Source organism: Vipera berus (assembly GCF_964194415.1).
Source record: "Vipera berus genome assembly, chromosome: 5".
Lineage (NCBI taxonomy): Eukaryota > Metazoa > Chordata > Lepidosauria > Squamata > Viperidae > Vipera > Vipera berus.
The window spans coordinates 48618290-48635575 of NC_138207.1; the positions used below are offsets into that span (position 1 = coordinate 48618290).

At 38.8% G+C, this 17286-nt stretch overlaps 1 protein-coding gene across 2 annotated transcripts in view; it reads left to right on the forward strand.

Moving 5' to 3' along the window:
* The first annotated feature begins 4353 nt into the window (after positions 1-4353).
* TRIM8 (tripartite motif containing 8) overlaps positions 4354-17286 on the forward strand; it is a 57477-nt gene continuing 44544 nt past the window's right edge. The window contains exons 1-3 of one of the 2 annotated variants that reach the window (XM_081329673.1): positions 4425-4441; positions 6427-6809; positions 6997-7678. In XM_081329673.1, coding sequence (XP_081185799.1) covers positions 7109-7678 — 570 coding nt within the window. In that variant the 5' untranslated portion in view covers positions 4425-4441; positions 6427-6809; positions 6997-7108. Of the gene's footprint in view, positions 4442-6426; positions 6810-6996; positions 7679-17286 lie in introns of both variants that reach the window. The other variant, XM_081329674.1, reaches the window with a different exon arrangement.

Consider the following 17286-nt stretch of genomic DNA (forward strand, 5'->3'; position numbering starts at 1 on the left):
GAGCAAGCACCTGAACAAAATCACATGCCTGGCATAGAGATCATCAGCATATTAACAATACTAACCCCATGCAACTAACTGATCTTTAATCTTTTACAGACCCAAAAAATTTACTACACTCAGAGAAATGTTGTTCGAAGTTCCAAGTACACATAATCCTTGACTTACAACAGTTCATTTAGTGACCATTCAAAGTTACAACAGCACTGAAAAAACTGACTTATGACCGTTTTTCACACTTATGATCTTTGCAGTACTGCATGGTCACATGAACCAAATTTAGATGCTTGGCAACTGGTTATATTTATGATGTTGCAGAGTCCTGCGACATGTGATCAGCTTTTGCCACCTTCTGACAAACAGAGTCAATGGGGAAGCCAGTTTTACTTAACAACCATATTACTAACTTAACAAATGAAATGATTCACTTAACAAAAAAAGTCGTAAAATGGGGCAAAACTCACTGAACAAATGTTTCACTTAGCAATATAAACTTTGGGCTCAGTTGTGGTCGTAATTTGAGGACTACCTGTATTCAGACAAAATGGGGGAAAATCTTTCAATTATAATTTGTGGAGAAAAAACATAGCAGCACACTCATACAGCACAAATGCTGGCAACCAATCTTGTCAATCCAGGTAAAAGGGAGTACAGGATATTTCTGGCAAGTACTATGGCATGTTATAGAACCCTATATGAAATTTAAAACAGCCCAGGAGTTCTATGGCACCTTGAGGATTAATTAGCGCATTTGTGGTTGCATAAGCTTTCTGCAACTAAGCTCTTATTTCAGATATTTAATCTGAGCAACTGATGCATATTACATACATGGCTGTACAAAATACAATAGCATAATAATGCTAAGCTGTCATATTGCACACTGTATATGTTTAGAGTGCCTAAGACACAGCACCTTTACAGTCTTGCTATATGGTAAATATCCCCATAATCAGTTACAGAATAGGGTACAAAGCACATATTAGCCCCAGAAAATTGTTTTGCTATCATATAGTTCAAAGTGTGCAGCAATACAAACTGAAGTTTATTCTTAATTTTCACTTGTCCTAGACTTGTATTTATATGTATAAATAAATCCTTGTATTTTTGCATCTTTATGTTTGCTGATCATGAACTCCAGATAATTTTATTAACTAGCAAAACCCCAACTTTTTCCTAAATTTCAGATAATGCACATTTCTATTGTCCATTTAGTATTGTGTAGAGACCAGATGGCAAACATGAATTAGAAACTAGTAATATTTCTATTCTTAATACATTTGAAAAATAACCAATCATAATTTAGGTAAAAACTATTGCTTTTAAGCTTCTTCTAGTTTCCACAGAGTTGGACATATTGAAGATACATATTCTACTCATTCTAGTTCATGTTATTTACAACTAGACTGCTTAATTTTTATTGTTTTAATTAAAAATTTACTTAATATTGGTTATCATGTTTCTCCCTGGTACTAAATATTACATGTAATAATGCAATTCTATTCCATTCCTATTCCATTAAAATATACAGGAGAGCTTTTAACATTTTTTCAATAATTTAAAAATTATGCTTTAGAAAAGTATTTTCCACCCTGCATATTTTCCAGGATTTAGATTCATCAGCTTTTCTCACATGGTATGGAAAAGCTGCTGCAGATAACATTGGCAGGAAGGGTCTGATAACTGATTTACTACCCTGCTCACTTTCCTCCAAAAAACCCTAAACAAACACCCAACCCCCCAAAACAGGGGAATTCACCAATCTTCAAAATAATAGAAGAAAGCAATAGGTAGCATCAAAACGTCTGTTGTGAATATTTTCTAACATTTGAAGTAGAAAATGTAGCTGCTGTTAATTCGATTTTAACAGAACTGGATTCAGGATATAAAGACCATAGCTTTCAATATTAATTTTACTTAATCTCTTCTCTCTGTAGCAAAGGGATGTAAAAATCAGGTGGCTTTCTAGTTAGTAAGTTATTTGTAGTTAAAAGGATCCTATCCCCTCAAATAATCCAATCCATTAATTACACCCAATCCCCCCTGCAAAATTGAAAGATCACTGAGCCTATTCTCAGTTTTCAAAAACTGACAGTAATGCCAACCATTACAAAAAGTTATTCTAAAAGAATAATTTATTCAAAATATAATTGGATATTTGCAATAGGACTGCAGTATTAATAATAGTGTTTTTCCTTCTTCAGAGGAAACTTATTTGCTTCACCTACAATCCACACATCTACACAGGCGTAAAACTGCAATATTTAAATAGCAGTTGCTATTGTAAATGCAGCTGCCCCCAGTGAATGAAGCAGACTTAGAATACTCTTGCATGTCATCCAGAAATTGTAACTGAGAACTGTGCCTCTCACAGTGAGAAAAATCCTGCTCCTCCCTGTGGCCAAATATAAATGCTCAATACACTCACAGTGGGAGTACATGCAAGTGCAGACAAAATCTCACTATATGTCTTCTTTTCTCATATGAAGTCATGCCATTACTTGGGAATATGCAGGCCTTTTCCTGAAACAGCAAAAGCCTCTTCTAATCCTGAAGTGTTATGAACTGTATTGGTTCTGAATGCATGCTGAAACCACTCTAAATAAAGTTAAGGCTGGAACATCCAATAGAAAATGTCACAGTCCACAATAGCACAGTTACTAACTAGATGGGGGGGAAGGCAAAAATCAGGCTTTGTTTACAGATTCTTCTGTTAGATCTTTCCTTCTACTTTGTTTTCTAGATCCAGAATAGCTAGATCAGGGGTCTTCAAACTTGCCCCTTTTATGACTTGTGGACTTCAACTCCCAGAATTCCTCAGCCAGCGTGCCTGGCTGAGGAATTCTGGGAGTTGAAGTCCACAAGTCATAAAAGGGCCAAGTTTGAAGATCCCTGAGCTAGATACAAGAAATCAAGTACTAGATATCACTTAAGGTATGAAAACATGCAAACACACATATCAGAAATGCTTGTTTGCTGCTACACAGCTTATATCAACCTTCATCAGAGTATCAAGCAGCAGTTAACCAAGCTCCAGCATACCAGTTTTAATAGTTTCCTACTACTAGCTACCAGTGGCCATTGCTGAGACCAGCAGAGTGAAAAGCAGCAGCAGGAGCACTTCCCTTGTGCTTAGATCCAGATTCATCATCTACTGAATTAGTGCTTCCAAAACTTTAGGTAAGAAATTAGAAGCTATATGTGGTTTGATTTATTCTGATTAATGTGATGATTAAACTATGATCTCTGATTGCTTTGCAAAGCCAGGCGACTGTGACTTATTTAATAAATCGTAGTTAAGGTAACTGTGACACTGTGTTTTGTAAACCCTATCTTCAAGTCTATAGGCAGAGACGTTCTTATTTATGACCTTTACAAGCCATTTAGGGTGGGTTTTCAACTGGCGAGCAAAATAAAAATGTGCTAAATTTAATAAAACATTTGTAACCCACTATGCTCTCCACCCAAATAAGTCTTAGCACTGGAAAAATGTATGACACTGAATAATGATGATGATGCCGCATGAAGGAAAACCATCCCTTATCTTTACTCCCTTTATAAAAAAAAAAACAGAAAACAAGTTAAGATTCCATTGTGATAATCTTTTTTCAAACCGTCCATTTACTAGAGGGCATTCTTTTACTCCTACTCAGTTTCATACCTGTGCTATAACAACTGAACTCCAATCATAGAAATCCAGTGATTTTTGAATTTCCCAATCTCTCCCATATCCAAGATATCACCGTATTGCTAGGATCTGGCACAATGATAGCAATACATCAAAGGTAAATTACGGACTAACATGATGATGACTTCTATGAAGCAGCTTCAATAGCACAGCAGTCTGTTCGTAGGACTCCCCAGGACAGGGCACAGGCAAGTTTTAATACTGTAGATCAACGTATCGTTTTTCTTTGTTCACCTGGCATTTTTAGCAGTAAAAGCAACAGCAGCGTACAAAACCGAGGGAGGCTTCGATCAGAAAAAGCTTAGAGTATTGGCAAGCAGGTACACCACCATATTCCTTTTTAAAAGGCTAGGAAAGGCCACGGGCAAGCAGCACTAAAAAAACACCCCGATTGGCACACAAAGCCATCCCGTTTCGACCCCCGGCATCGCTAATTGAGGCTCAAAGCCTCTGGAACTCCAGCGAGCTCTTCCCTTTTATCTGCGCCATCGGCTTGAATTTTGCAACGGCCACCCCGAGTAGCCCAGCTGGGACGCCCGCTGCCGACACCGGGAAGAAAGCGAGCCTCCTGCGCCTATTCAATTGGCAGCTCCAGCCACGCTCTTCCCCTCCCTTTGGGGGTGGCGGGAGCAGCCCACTATGACTCAGTCATACCGTGACATCCAGCAAAGAAAGGCAAGCGAGGAGAAGGGAGCTCAGCAATGGCTGGCTCTCCTCAGGCACGGCAACGGGCCTCCTAGCGGTCCCGCTCGCTCAGTAAGTACTGTGGAAAGGCGGGAGTCAGGCGAGAGGCCTGTAAGGCCGACCGAAGCCGGAGATCGCCGTTGCCCCTTTAAGAGAGGCCGGACGCGTTGTGTTTAATGTATCAAATTCTGGCGGTCACGTGAGGCCCCGGAGAAGGGGTTGAGGAGCAACGCGGCGGCAGGAGCAGCGCCAGAAGCCATCGTCGCCGTCGCCGGTCTACCGGAGCTGGGGAGCGAATGGCTGGCGCTGACTGCGGCTAGGGTGGGCGCCAACCCGGCAGGGAAGAGGGACTGAATCCAGACGAGGGTCCGAGCTAGGACAGCGGCTTCCACCGGACTGCGCGGCGATTCCTCCCCTCCTCCCCCCCTCTTTTTTTTTTGTCCTTGCGCTCCTGGAGGCTCCACGCTTGTTATTCATCGGACTTGATTGATCGATCGATTGACAATCGTGCATTTAAAGGGGCCCTGCCGCTGGGTAACTAAAGCGGGGGTCGGATTGAGCCTCCTGTTCTTTTAATCCAAGCCGGGGGAAATCCTGCGATGCGCCCTTGATCTTTAGTCATCTTTCCGCCCTTGAGTTCCTTCGTACTCCGGTTCTTCCTCTCGTTCAGCTCGACCCTAACGCGCCTCTCGCCATCCCGGGAAAAGCGGAGGAAAAGAGGCAGCATCATCTCTGCCTGTTTCCGGCGCCTGCTCCCCTTCACCTTGATAGCGACCCTTTCGATCTGCTCAGCGTACTTCATTTAATTGATTTTATCGGGCCATCCGCTCCCTATTTCGGACTTGTTTTATAGTGCAAACCTTAGAGGAGGGAGAAGGTTGCTAGGTGTTAATTGGTATCTGTAAGGGGGGGGGGAAATCTTTGCGAAGCAGGCAGAGCTTCTTAGGTTCCTCACTCCTCTCTGCCTTGAATGGGGAAAAGATTTTTGAAAATCCATGTAGGTTTTCTGTACTGGATATTAATCGATAAATGGACCTGCTTTTTAATTTATTACCCTATTTCCCTGTTTCGGAATCCCCGTATTCTTTCTTGTCTTCGTTGTGGGCGATAGTGTGGTAAGAGTAGCCCCCCCTCCCTCCATTTATCTTTCCTTCTGTTAGGCTGGAATCGTGGCTGTGTTTCCTGTTTCTTTTTTATGTGACACAGGTCTGATCCATTGGTCTGCTAGCTCGTTCTGTTGTGACTGAGGGAGAGCTGAAGAAGAGAGGTGTAGATACACATATTTTTAAAAATACATTTTTACTTAAAAGGGGAACTGAAGGTACCCAACATGGCTGGAGATGGTTGCAAGGAGTATGTAGGGGTTTCTTTGGTCTGATAATAAAAACTAAAAGACACAGCAGCTGCAGCTATATAAACCCAATTTAGAACACTCCGCTCTCCCCTTCTCCTTCGTGTATGCCTTTCTCTCTCTTTCCCCCATCAGGACACGCTTTGCAGGGTGGTGCCATTCACCAGCTCCCCTCCCTTGTCTTTTGCATGTTTGTTTCTATTTCTCTCCCCTAAATCCCACAAATTAAAAATAAAATCAACTCAAAATGGCTGAGGACTGAGTAGGTCCTCTTGGAATTGTACATTTCAGCAGTTCTCTTCTAGCTCTTGTCTGTCTTCCTCTTCTCCCACCCCCTTGCAGGCTGGTTCCAAAAGGAGAAATAGCTTTCATGTCAGAAGGAAAACAGAGAAGCAAAGGGGAAGAGGCGGGGTCTGGGCTTTTCATTAGCAGTTGAGAAATTCCTTTTCAGTTTGATCAAGGCATAGTTGTTTTCCTTCCAGCCAGAGCAAACCATCACTTCAAAAGGTTGAGGATTTTGGAGTTGGGAGTATTGTTTCCACCTTAGTTTTATGAAAGATTAAAAACAAGGCAAATCGTGAAAGCAGAATTCCACAGAGTATTAGAATAGGTTGTTTTAAAATTGAACTTGTTTCTGATTATTACTGTTCTTCAGACTAGACCTTCCTAAAGTATTTTTCTTCTCCTCATTCCTATTTGTAAAAAGAGCAAAGAATGGGAGGGTCCTTTTGGCTCTGGGCTGGAATTTCGTCTGAGTGATTGACCGTCTTCCTACTGCAATTGTACTGTCCCAAAGCCAAGGAAAAAAAATATCCTTTTGCACCATTCAACTGCATTAGAAAACTAGCTGCTCCTCCTCTCCTTTGCATATGGATTTATCTCCAGCTTTTTAATGATTCAATTCAAGACTCAAATTCCTTACAGAGGAAAAATAATTGAAAAGGGAGGCTTGAATTTAGTAACAAGGGATACAAATTCCTTTCAGATATTAAATGGTCAAAAAGTGGTAATTAGGAATATTTAATATAGGAAGTTTATATGGCATTTGGACTTCCTTCTGGATTTTGTATGGAGTTTTTTCAATTCTCGGTAAGTTTTACTTTGGCTTTTCAGAATCAGAAATAAAAACCTTATAAGAATGTTTGACTTCAAGTATCTATTCTGCAATTTTAGTACTTTGTTAATTATATTTAATATAAGTGGGGCTGTTGTTGGGAATATATTACTTTAAATTTTAGGAGATCTACATTAATTGCATTTTTTTTTGGTTCATTAGCAATTTAGTGGCCTTTCTGTTGCAAAAGTGGAAACTCGTCATCATCTGCTTTAGTAGACCAAAAACTGACTTTTTAAAGAGATTAAAAGGAAAGTTCTGATCTGGGTGAGACATGGCTGAAAACTGGAAGAACTGTTTTGAAGAAGAACTTATATGTCCCATTTGTCTGCATGTCTTTGTGGAACCTGTCCAACTTCCTTGTAAGCACAATTTTTGTAGGGGATGCATAGGAGAGGCTTGGGCCAAAGAGTCAGGGTTAGTGCGTTGTCCTGAATGTAATCAGGCTTACAACCAGAAGCCCAACCTTGAAAAGAACTTAAAATTGACCAACATTGTGGAGAAATTCAACTCTCTTAATTTGGAAAAGACTCCCTCAGTCTTACATTGTGTCTTCTGCCGCCGTGGGCCACCTTTGCCTGCACAGAAGATCTGTCTAAGGTGTGAAGCTCCATGCTGTCAATCCCATGTTCAGACACACCTGCAACAGCCCTCTACAGCACGTGGGCACCTCTTGGTGGAGGCGGATGACGTCAGGGCTTGGAGTTGCCCCCAGCACAATGCTTACCGACTGTATCATTGTGAAGCTGAACAGGTTGCTGTTTGCCAGTTCTGTTGCTACTACAGTGGTGCACACCAAGGGCACTCAGTATGTGACGTGGAGATCCGACGCAATGAGATTAGGGTAAGTAGGAGCATTGCTTCACACTTAAATGCAGCTTTCTTCTCTGCAAAATACAACTGGTGCATTTGACATTAGTCAACCAATTTTCTCAGATGGTGGATGGGAGTTGCAGAGGAGGGGTCCTGAAGCAGCCCCAGCCTTTCTCTTCTCTTGGGGTACATAATTGTGGGCAGCCTAGAATCCACCCTGTTGCCTGTCCAGAGTGTAATGTTTTCAGTTGAGGTGGTGAATGTTGTTACATTATTAGTTTAAGTGGAATAGAGGAGGTTATTACTTTACATGTTTTTAGAAGAAAAGCAAAATAAAAACTTTTCCTGTAAATTAAGTTACTAAGCTGTCTTAGTAACTGATCTTTGGCCAGTTCAGTGCTTGGTACTGTACCAAAGAACATCAAGGAATTTGTGTTCTACTTCAGGTAAAGGCCAGTTTCTTAGCTCCCTCTCCCCCCCTCCATTCTTTGTTTACTGTTAGCTATGGTTTACTTTGTCCCTGTTTTGATCTGAGGCCAAAGAACCATTGACACCAAATGATAAATAATAATTGAAAGTGCAGCAAGAACTTTTTTCTTATTGTTTTCTTGATTGCACATCAGCAGGATCTCTATTGTTTTAGTATCTTTGCTTCTTAATTCTGCTAGGAACAGTTTTATTTTCAATAAGAAATGTGACCCCTTTTGCACAAATGTAAATTTTTGCAATAATAAAATGACCCATTCCACTCAAAGGTGACCTTTCTTTATAAATAAATAAAGATAGAAGTAGAAGTGGTTGTTTAGTTTTGTTTTTTGCCTTTTGCCTTTTTTTTCTGCAAAGCCTACAGAATACACTCTTCCATTGCTGCTAACAAGATTTACTGCAGGTTGCTCTATGAACCTATCCTGGCACTATTCTCATATCTTAAATGTGAAAATGAAGTAAACAAAAGCTGATGTTGTTTTTTCAGACCTTCTTAGAAATCTGTCAAGGGAAACCAGGCCTCTACTGCACAGGATGTTGGGGGAGGGGAGGGAAGGGATAAAGTAATGGATATGTATGTGGTGGGGAGGTGTCTTTCAATATAACTGTAGTTACTCAAACAATAAGGTATAAAATGGGGTGTGTGTGTAACAATAGTATTATACCTTCTCTGTAACAAAAACAGTTCTTTAAATGTCATTGCTCTGTAAATCTCAGAATAGCAGTCATTTTATGTTGTTAGGGTATAGGCTTATTAGCAAATATAAAATTCTATATAGGATAGACTCTTCTCAGTGTATAGTAAGTGAAGCTATAGAATTTTCAGTAATTTCCCTCTTCCTTACTGCTTTCAGAAAAAAATGCCCAATACAATACTCTTTGATTCACTCTAGGAACCTTTTCTACAGACCAACTCTTTTCTGCTCTTATTCAGAAATGGGATGCACAAAAAAGCCAATGGGCCTAAAGGTTTAAAGTACAGAACTGAAATCTGGTTTTAAGCAGCTTTGTTCTCGATAGTTGGAAGCAAAGACTATTACATTGTAGTCCTCTTATTTTGTAAGTCTTGTCAAATCACCATTCTTCTTCCCTTCCTCCTTTCTGGCCAACTTCCTAGAAAGGAATACCGTATGAACTCAGGCCTCTGTCCTACACTGACTTCATGCTAGGAAGGGAGATATGAGATGGGCTCTTCACATTCATCCAAAAGGAACAAAAGATATTCCCCAAAGAAGCCATCATTAAGTGGTGGAGCAAGGGAATGTAACTGGAAGAACACCACAGCTTCAAATTAATATTTTTTACCTTGACAATACAGTAAAGGTGGGATAGTCAATCTGGTATTCTGTATTCTTCAGATGGTTTTGCCTGCATCCCTTTAAATTCCAGCCAGCCTGGCCATGAACATATACTTTGGACTGTAGTTTCTTTAATTCCTGACATTTCAGTGGTTTCTGATAGGCTGAAATTTCAGGAGTCTTTGAAGGGAGGGATTTTTCTATATGTGGAAGTTGTACAAAAGATTAAAATATGAAGGCCATGAAGTTTTATTGGACTACAGTCGTAAGATCACCTAAAGTAGTTTAATTAGCTTTTGGCGACATTAAAAATGACTATGATAGACTTTTCCTCTCTGTCATCATATCCTTTCATGCATGTTTATCTATGAAATGAAGTTGTAATCTGTACTGGTGATCATGAGGCTGAAACCAGGGAGTGGTGTTTACTCTGGATTAATACTGAGTTTAAGGGTGTGATCTTGAGTATGTGGCAAAAGTCAGACTGAGGAACAGCTGTGTGACAACACCTGCATGTCAAGACAGGCTGACTGGGCTCTGTCTTCTTTTTTTGATCTGATCCAGTTGCTTCAAAATCTGCACAAACAGGTCAACAGATTCCTTTCAAGCAGCATTGTGTAGGATAAATATTTAACAATAAATGAACAGCAGTGGCTGTAAAACAGACAACTTTTGTATATTCCAGTGTTGCCAAAATGACTCACCATTTAGCTGCTAAAATGGGGGAGTGAATAAGTCATAAATAAAATTGCTTTCTTATTATTTTCCAATTGGAGAACTAATCTTGTGGTTGAGATGTGGGTATGTATTCTGAATAGAAAGATTGAGTTTGAGCAGAAAGATTATTTTCCCCCCCTCTACTTTTTGGAGATGGGGTGGGAGAAGAAGAGGGCAAGCCAAATACATCTGTTAGTGGCTCTGCACACCTATATAGGAAGAAGGGAAGATTTGGCAGAACTATAGAGAAAGTCATAGGATTGGTTTCTCCCCTTCCCTCTTCTTTTATTTATAGATAGGAAGGAGAAAAGGAAGGAATGTTGGATGAAATAGAAAACATATCTTTTTCCTCAAATCTAGCAGAGATTTGGCAAATGACTGATGAACTGAGACTGGCAAAATCCCACTAATAGTTCAATTCAGAGCTTGCTTCTTGATAATGAGTCAATTTTCTGGAATTTTTAGTTATGTCCACACCCAGCTTTTTTTAGAAACTTATCTTGTGTCCTTCATTACCTTCCTTCATATAATGTAATAAGCTATATTTATTTTGGACCTTACTGATGGTAGTCAGGCTATATATGAAGTGAGTTAGTAAAAAGTCATCCCAGATTGTCTGGTGGTATTTCTCTGAATAAGCAGACATTGTCTCAAAATCAGTTGAACTATGTGTCCTTGGTTGGGCTGGGCAATTCTTGATTTTGACTGCAGTTTCAAAACAATACATGTTGAGTTTAGTTTATTGTTGGGAAAAGTTTTTGCTTCTCTTAGCCCTGCTGAACTTAGCACTTTGGGAGAATATTTTGAAAGCTAATGTGGCTTATCATTAGTCTTTTTAAACTTATATATCCTATCTAATCTGTCTGAACCATTTCTTATTCAAAGTTCTGAGGAAGTCTTTAACAGAAGTTAACTTTACAGGTGTTTTTTGCATGTAAGCATTTCAAGGATGTGAGCTGCTCAGTAAACTCTTGCTGGCATCCATCAGTCTTTTTATAGTTTTGTTTATATCTATTGAAGGGACGCGGTGGCTCAATGGGTTAGGATGCTGAGCCTGTCGATCAGAAGGTCGGCAGTTTGGCGGGCCGAATCCCAAGTGCCGTGTAGCAGAGTGAGCACCTGTTACTCGTCCCAGCTTCTGCCAACCTAGCAGTTCGAAAGCACATAAAAATGCAAGTAGAAAAATAGGGACCACTATGGTGGGAAGGTAACAGCATTCCGTGCACCTTTGGCGTCCAGTCATGCCGGCCACATGACCATGGAGACGTCCTTGGACAAGCGCTGGCTCTTCGGCTTTGAAACGGAGATGAGCACCGGCCCCTAGAGTCGGAAACGACTAGCACACATGTGCGGGGGAACCTTTACCTTTTACCTTATATCTATTGAGTCAAGTATGTCTAACTACAGCACCTACATTTTGTCCTTTTGATGAGTGTATATTGCTCCCTTTTTTCTCCTGTAATGCTAAATTTTAAACTATAAATGAAATGAAACAGAGACTTGCTACTTTTGGAAATTGCACTTGTGTCTATTCCTTCCATATTGTTGGTGGCATATTCAATCAATATCTATCAGTAATGGATGTAGGCTACATTTCTTCCTGTCTCTGAATAAGTTCCTTTCCAGTGTCCTTCATAAAGAATATCAATCTTCCCATGGTATCCTTCATGTGTCTCCTTGACTAATATCCTGGAATATTATTCATCTCAGCCATTGTCTAACTTCCTTTTCTAACAGTTTTTAAATGCTGTCCATATATGCAGTCATGGACATTTGTTTTTCTTTTGCACGTTAACACAGATTGCAGTTTTCTTAATGGCCATGCACTAGGCTTTTTAAAAAACAGTTTTTCATTGTAGTAGAAGTAAAGGAAATAAATAGGAATATGGAGATGTTATGAAGTGAAATGCAGACATTCTAAGAATAATGGGAAACATCTTGGAAAAAGTGAAGTCTGTGATAATAAAATTAAAGCCTGTCTTCCAATTGAATAAAGGGTTTGTTGGAATGAGTTAAGGATGTTGGGTTTCTTTCTACAATTTTTATCAGCCATAGGTAGTTTTGATTATAGAAATTTTTCCAGTCCTGAGGTAGATAAGGCAAGAGATGTAAGAATTCAGCCATTATTAAAATTAGGACATTTGGTTGTAAGAAACAATATTTATTATGATTTGATTGAGTTGTTTCATGGTATATGCTGCATTCATGAGTGATCTGAGAAATATGTAACATTGAAAAAGAAAGCTAGTATTTTAAAAATGTATTGGATAAAAACTAATTGTTTATCTTACATAGATCTGTCCAAAGTATACATCTCGGCAACCACATGTTCCTTTCATATTTATTAAAGCTAATGTATGAAGTTGGTCAAACAAGATTGTCAAATCAAGTATGAACTAATTTCTAGTTCCCATGGATTAGTTTTTTCCTTTATTAGTGACTTTGGAGCATTAAAAGTAGTGATGAGCAAAAGAAATAAATGCTTGATCAATGGAAGAACTCTTAGTCAAAAATTACAGTGAATTAGCCTGCTTGGAACAAACAGGGATAGTCATTTCATGTGTTATTCTAAGTTTGCATGAGCAGCAAATTTGGTATTTTTAGTACCAGAATACAAAAGCAAATTGTATTGTTTATATTTTCTTAAATTCTACAAGATTCCAGAAGTTGTGAATTCTTAATTTGCAGATAGCTTGGTTTGCCCTCTTAATAAAAAAAAAATCTTCAGAAACCTCAACAAAGGGGAAAGAAATTGAATACTCATTTTGAACCCTTTTATGCTTATTATCTTTTAATGTTAACTACTAATTTAGGTTTGTTTTTAACTTAAAAGTCAGTTTTTGAGACCTACAATAAACCAGCTTGTAGCATTTATACATTTACTATTTCCTTATTGGTTTGATTTCTGTGACTACCCATCTTGCCATAGCAAAACTTAAAAACTCTTAAAAACAAATAAAAGCTTGAACAGAATATAATAAACACTTTGGAATTTTTTGTAACATGTTTTAACATGAGAGGCATTGAAGAGTGCTGTGTCAGTCATATGGACTTCTTTTCTAACTTAGTCATTAGTCCATATTTTATTTTTAATTTTTAAATGCAATTCCCCACCACCTCGGTTTTTTATGTGATATGGCAAAGGTTTATATCAAAGGACTGTGAATGTAGGGATACTCTGTTCTGTCTACCAAGTATGAAAGAAAAATTCTTCTGACTCTGAAACACCCTAAATTGCCTCTGATATATCCCATATCTGCAATAAATGAAAAAAAAATAGTATGTTCATTTAAAACGAACAGAGTTTTTCCAAAGCAAATAGATTTTTATAAGGGAAGAATACTCAGCATCTTCAGAATTGAATTCTAATGATAACATAGCAAACGGACAAAGGAAACAGGAAAAGAGGTTGCCTGAACCCTCAGTAGGGCCTAATCTAGCTTGCTTTGCCTTTGGAGGCAAGGAACAGTTAGTTTATATCCTGCAAATTGGCTTTCCATGGTCTCATCAAATGTTTCCCACATTTGGCTGCATTGCTGTGTGTGTGTGTTACAGAAGATGGCCTTTGTGCCAGAGTACATTCTGAGAGGAATTTTGTTACCTGGCCCCAAAGAGGCCCAATGTTTTTTTTTGTGTTGAAAAAGGCAGAGTTACAACAGCTCCACCCAAACCGCATACAGGAACCAGCATGTGAGAAAAAAACAAAATGGTTAAGAGTGTCGTTCTGAAGCCTTCTTTCGTCAGAAGCTGTGCTGAGGTGTCATTTAAAAATCATTCAGCATAAAAGGTATTATGGCCTAAGTATGATTTAACACAGTCATCCTTTCTTCCCCTCTTGCCCAGCCACCATCTTTCTTTTTGTGGGTGAAAATGCTTATAAGGTCACAGTTATAATTTTGCACAGGCAAGCTGTCTCTGGGTGGCCTGTAAAACATGTTGCTGTCTGTTTTCCCAGCTCCATTTTCTGCTCTGCCTATCACTTTAAATGTGATGTGAAGCTGCAGGCCTTCTTCTCCACAGCAGCCCCCTCCCACCCCTTTTCTTTTCTTCCCTGAAACTGGCAAGGCCTGCTGAGGTCTTTTAATCTCTTGGCTTTCTGCATCCTGAATTTTCTCCTACTTCCATAGTTCATAGTTCCCTATTCTATGCAGCCATGTCCATTTCCCCTCTACCTTGGGTCATGCTTCCCAAATGCTCTTTAACAGTTTATAATAACCGTCTTGCTCCTCCTCATCTCTCTTGCTGATTTTCTGACTGGTTTGGTTAGCTTCTGCATTTTTTTTGAGCTGGGCTTCTGTTTTCATGGAAATTAGCAGTGAGAAAATTAAATATATAAGATAGAAGGAAGGACTGTTTCACAGAAATTTTGGAGGTTAAGTCTAGTTATCCAATTACCTCCTGGATGTTGCCCAAGTGTAAAGGTCTGAGCTAAAGAAATGTCACATGAACTTATCTTGGGAATTCTTAAGGTAAAAGGTAAAGGTTCTCCCGCACATGCGTGCTAGTCGTTTCCGACTCTAGGGGCCGGTGCTCATCTCCGTTTCAAAGCCGAAGAGCCAGCGCTTGTCCGAGGACATCTCCGTGGTCATGTGGCTGGCATGACTAGACGCCAAAGGCGCACGGAACGCTGTTACCTTCCCACCGTAGTGGTCCCTATTTTTCTACTTGCATTTTTACGTGCTTTCGAACTGCTAGGTTGGCAGAAGCTGGGACGAGTAACAGGCGCTCACTCTGTTACGCGGCACTCGGGATTCGATCCGCCAAACTGCCGACCTTCCGATCGACAAGCTCAGCGTCCTAACCCACTGAGCCACCGCGTCCCTATTGGGAATTCTTACATTTGCTAAAAAAAGGAATGTTTTGTATGTTCGTAAAGTTGAATTATTTCTCTTCCCACTTCTCCCCAGATAACTTTTGTAGTAAGATCTATGGGATTGCAAAACCATTCCATGTGCTTTATTCTGGGTCATCATGGAAATAGGCAGAGTGAAACACATGCTGTGAAGGGAACCTATAGATGAGGATCAAGCACATGGAATTTCAGAAACAAGCAGACCACACTAGTGTGGGTAAAAGGCATGCAGTGGGGACAGTTGTCACAAAGCCTTTTTAAATAAAATATTTAAAAAAGATAAAAACTAAATACAAACTAATATAAAGAAAGTAAGAAAAAAAATCAAAGAGAAAGCTAAAGTGCAAGAAAGGAAAACAATAAAACAAAAATAAATAAGGAAAAAAGAGAAAAAGAAGGGGTTTCTGTTTTTTTTTCTACAGCAGCTATAAGTACAACGATAAATTTATCTCTTTCTCTGAAGTTACAACATGTCTCCTTTCTATAATCTATCCTGTCTAATCATAAAACCCATAAATCATAAGTTTGTTTTTTCTGTTTTCCACAAAAAGTCTGTAAGGGGTTTCCATCAGCGATAAATGTAGAAATTATCTTTTCTCTAAGCAAAGAAGTCAGTTGGGCAAGGTAAATAATTTTACCTCCATTGTAGGTATTGTTCAAGCTTTCTATTTTGCACATACAATAATCTTACTGCAGTTACCATATACAAAAACTAGGTTCCATGACTAAGTCCATCAGTCCCCAAAAGACTGACCTTTATTCTCAACTATATATTATTCTTTAAAATCCTCTAAATTAGGTACATATTTGAATTCAACAATTTCTAGCTTTTTTACACATCCACCAAATATAAAATCTCCCTTCTTTTTCATATTTCCAGCATGAATTTGAAGTACCTTTATGCTGTACACCCTAGGCACTTTTCCCTGCTTACATATATCAATATTACCTCATTTTATAAAAAATTCTCTTTAAGATTATAACATAATGTAAATTTCTACCCTTTCAACCACATATTTTCCTCTTGTTCCATATGTATATTGTAACTAAAATTTTTAGCCCTCTTTCTCATACTGGTGGGTGTTGACTTAACACTATTTATTTAACAACAGTTAAAAGTTATGATTGCCTCAGGAAAAAAATGACCTATGAACCGTCCTCAAAGTTACAACTGTCACCCAATGGCCAAGCAATTTTGGTTCTTGACAACTGGCTCACATTTATGACAGTTGCAGTGTCTTGTGGTCATATGATCATGATTTGCGACTTTCCCAGCCAGCTTTTTACAAAGTCAGTTGAGGAAGCTGAATTTGCTTAACAACTGTGTGTGTCACTTAACAATCGTATGCTTCATTTAATGACCATGGTAACTGGTTGTAAAATTAGCTCCAGTCATGTAATGAGCCATTTAATAACTACATTGCATAGTGATAAAAATTCCAATCTCAATTGTAGATATAACTTGACTACTGTATTTTTGTACTACTGTACTTTGCATTTTTTTAGTTGTTCAACTTTGTTTCATATTTCATTAAAAATTTTATACATTTTAGCAATTGCATGTTTATCATTTGTTCTTAATTCCATTTCAGACTCGGTCTTACAATATTCAAAACCACAAACTTTTGTCTAAATTTTTTCAATAACTATAAATAAGACAATCAGCTATTGTGTTCCTCTGCCACCAATTCTTCTCTAGATTTTATTTTGTGTCCCTCTTCACAAAATTCTAGTATCTTACAATAAGTTAGCCATTTGTGTTTGCCTGTTATTTCTGTTCTGTAAAATGTTTCTTGTTCTGACAGCCAGATTGTATTTATTTCATATTATGTCTGGCACATCTAACCTAATGAATTTTAGTCACAGAAGGCTTTTGTAATGGAAAGAAATACAAATATCCCCTGATCCCTGCAAAATAGACTCATGGTGTATCTTTATATATCAAGCTTGAAGAAATGTATCTCTTAAGTTTTGGTTTGCTTCTCCCTTTAGCCATCTGACAAAAAGAAAGCATATGGGAATAAAAGTAAGTACCCTCAGTGACCTTGTGGTTAGATGGGAGAATGAAGATCAGACTCTATGGCTTTCATTGATGCCCATCCTCATCAAGCCATGCTTGAATGAAGAGCAAAGCAGAGAATAGTTGGTTACTGCCACCATGAACCTTGATTGAAGGGCAAAAATTTGCTGTATCCTATTTCACATTTTGCCTTCTCTTCTGAAATAACTGGTGCCATTCCCTGCCTAGACTTCTATAGCTATGCAGTTTTGGAAGACTGGGGACAT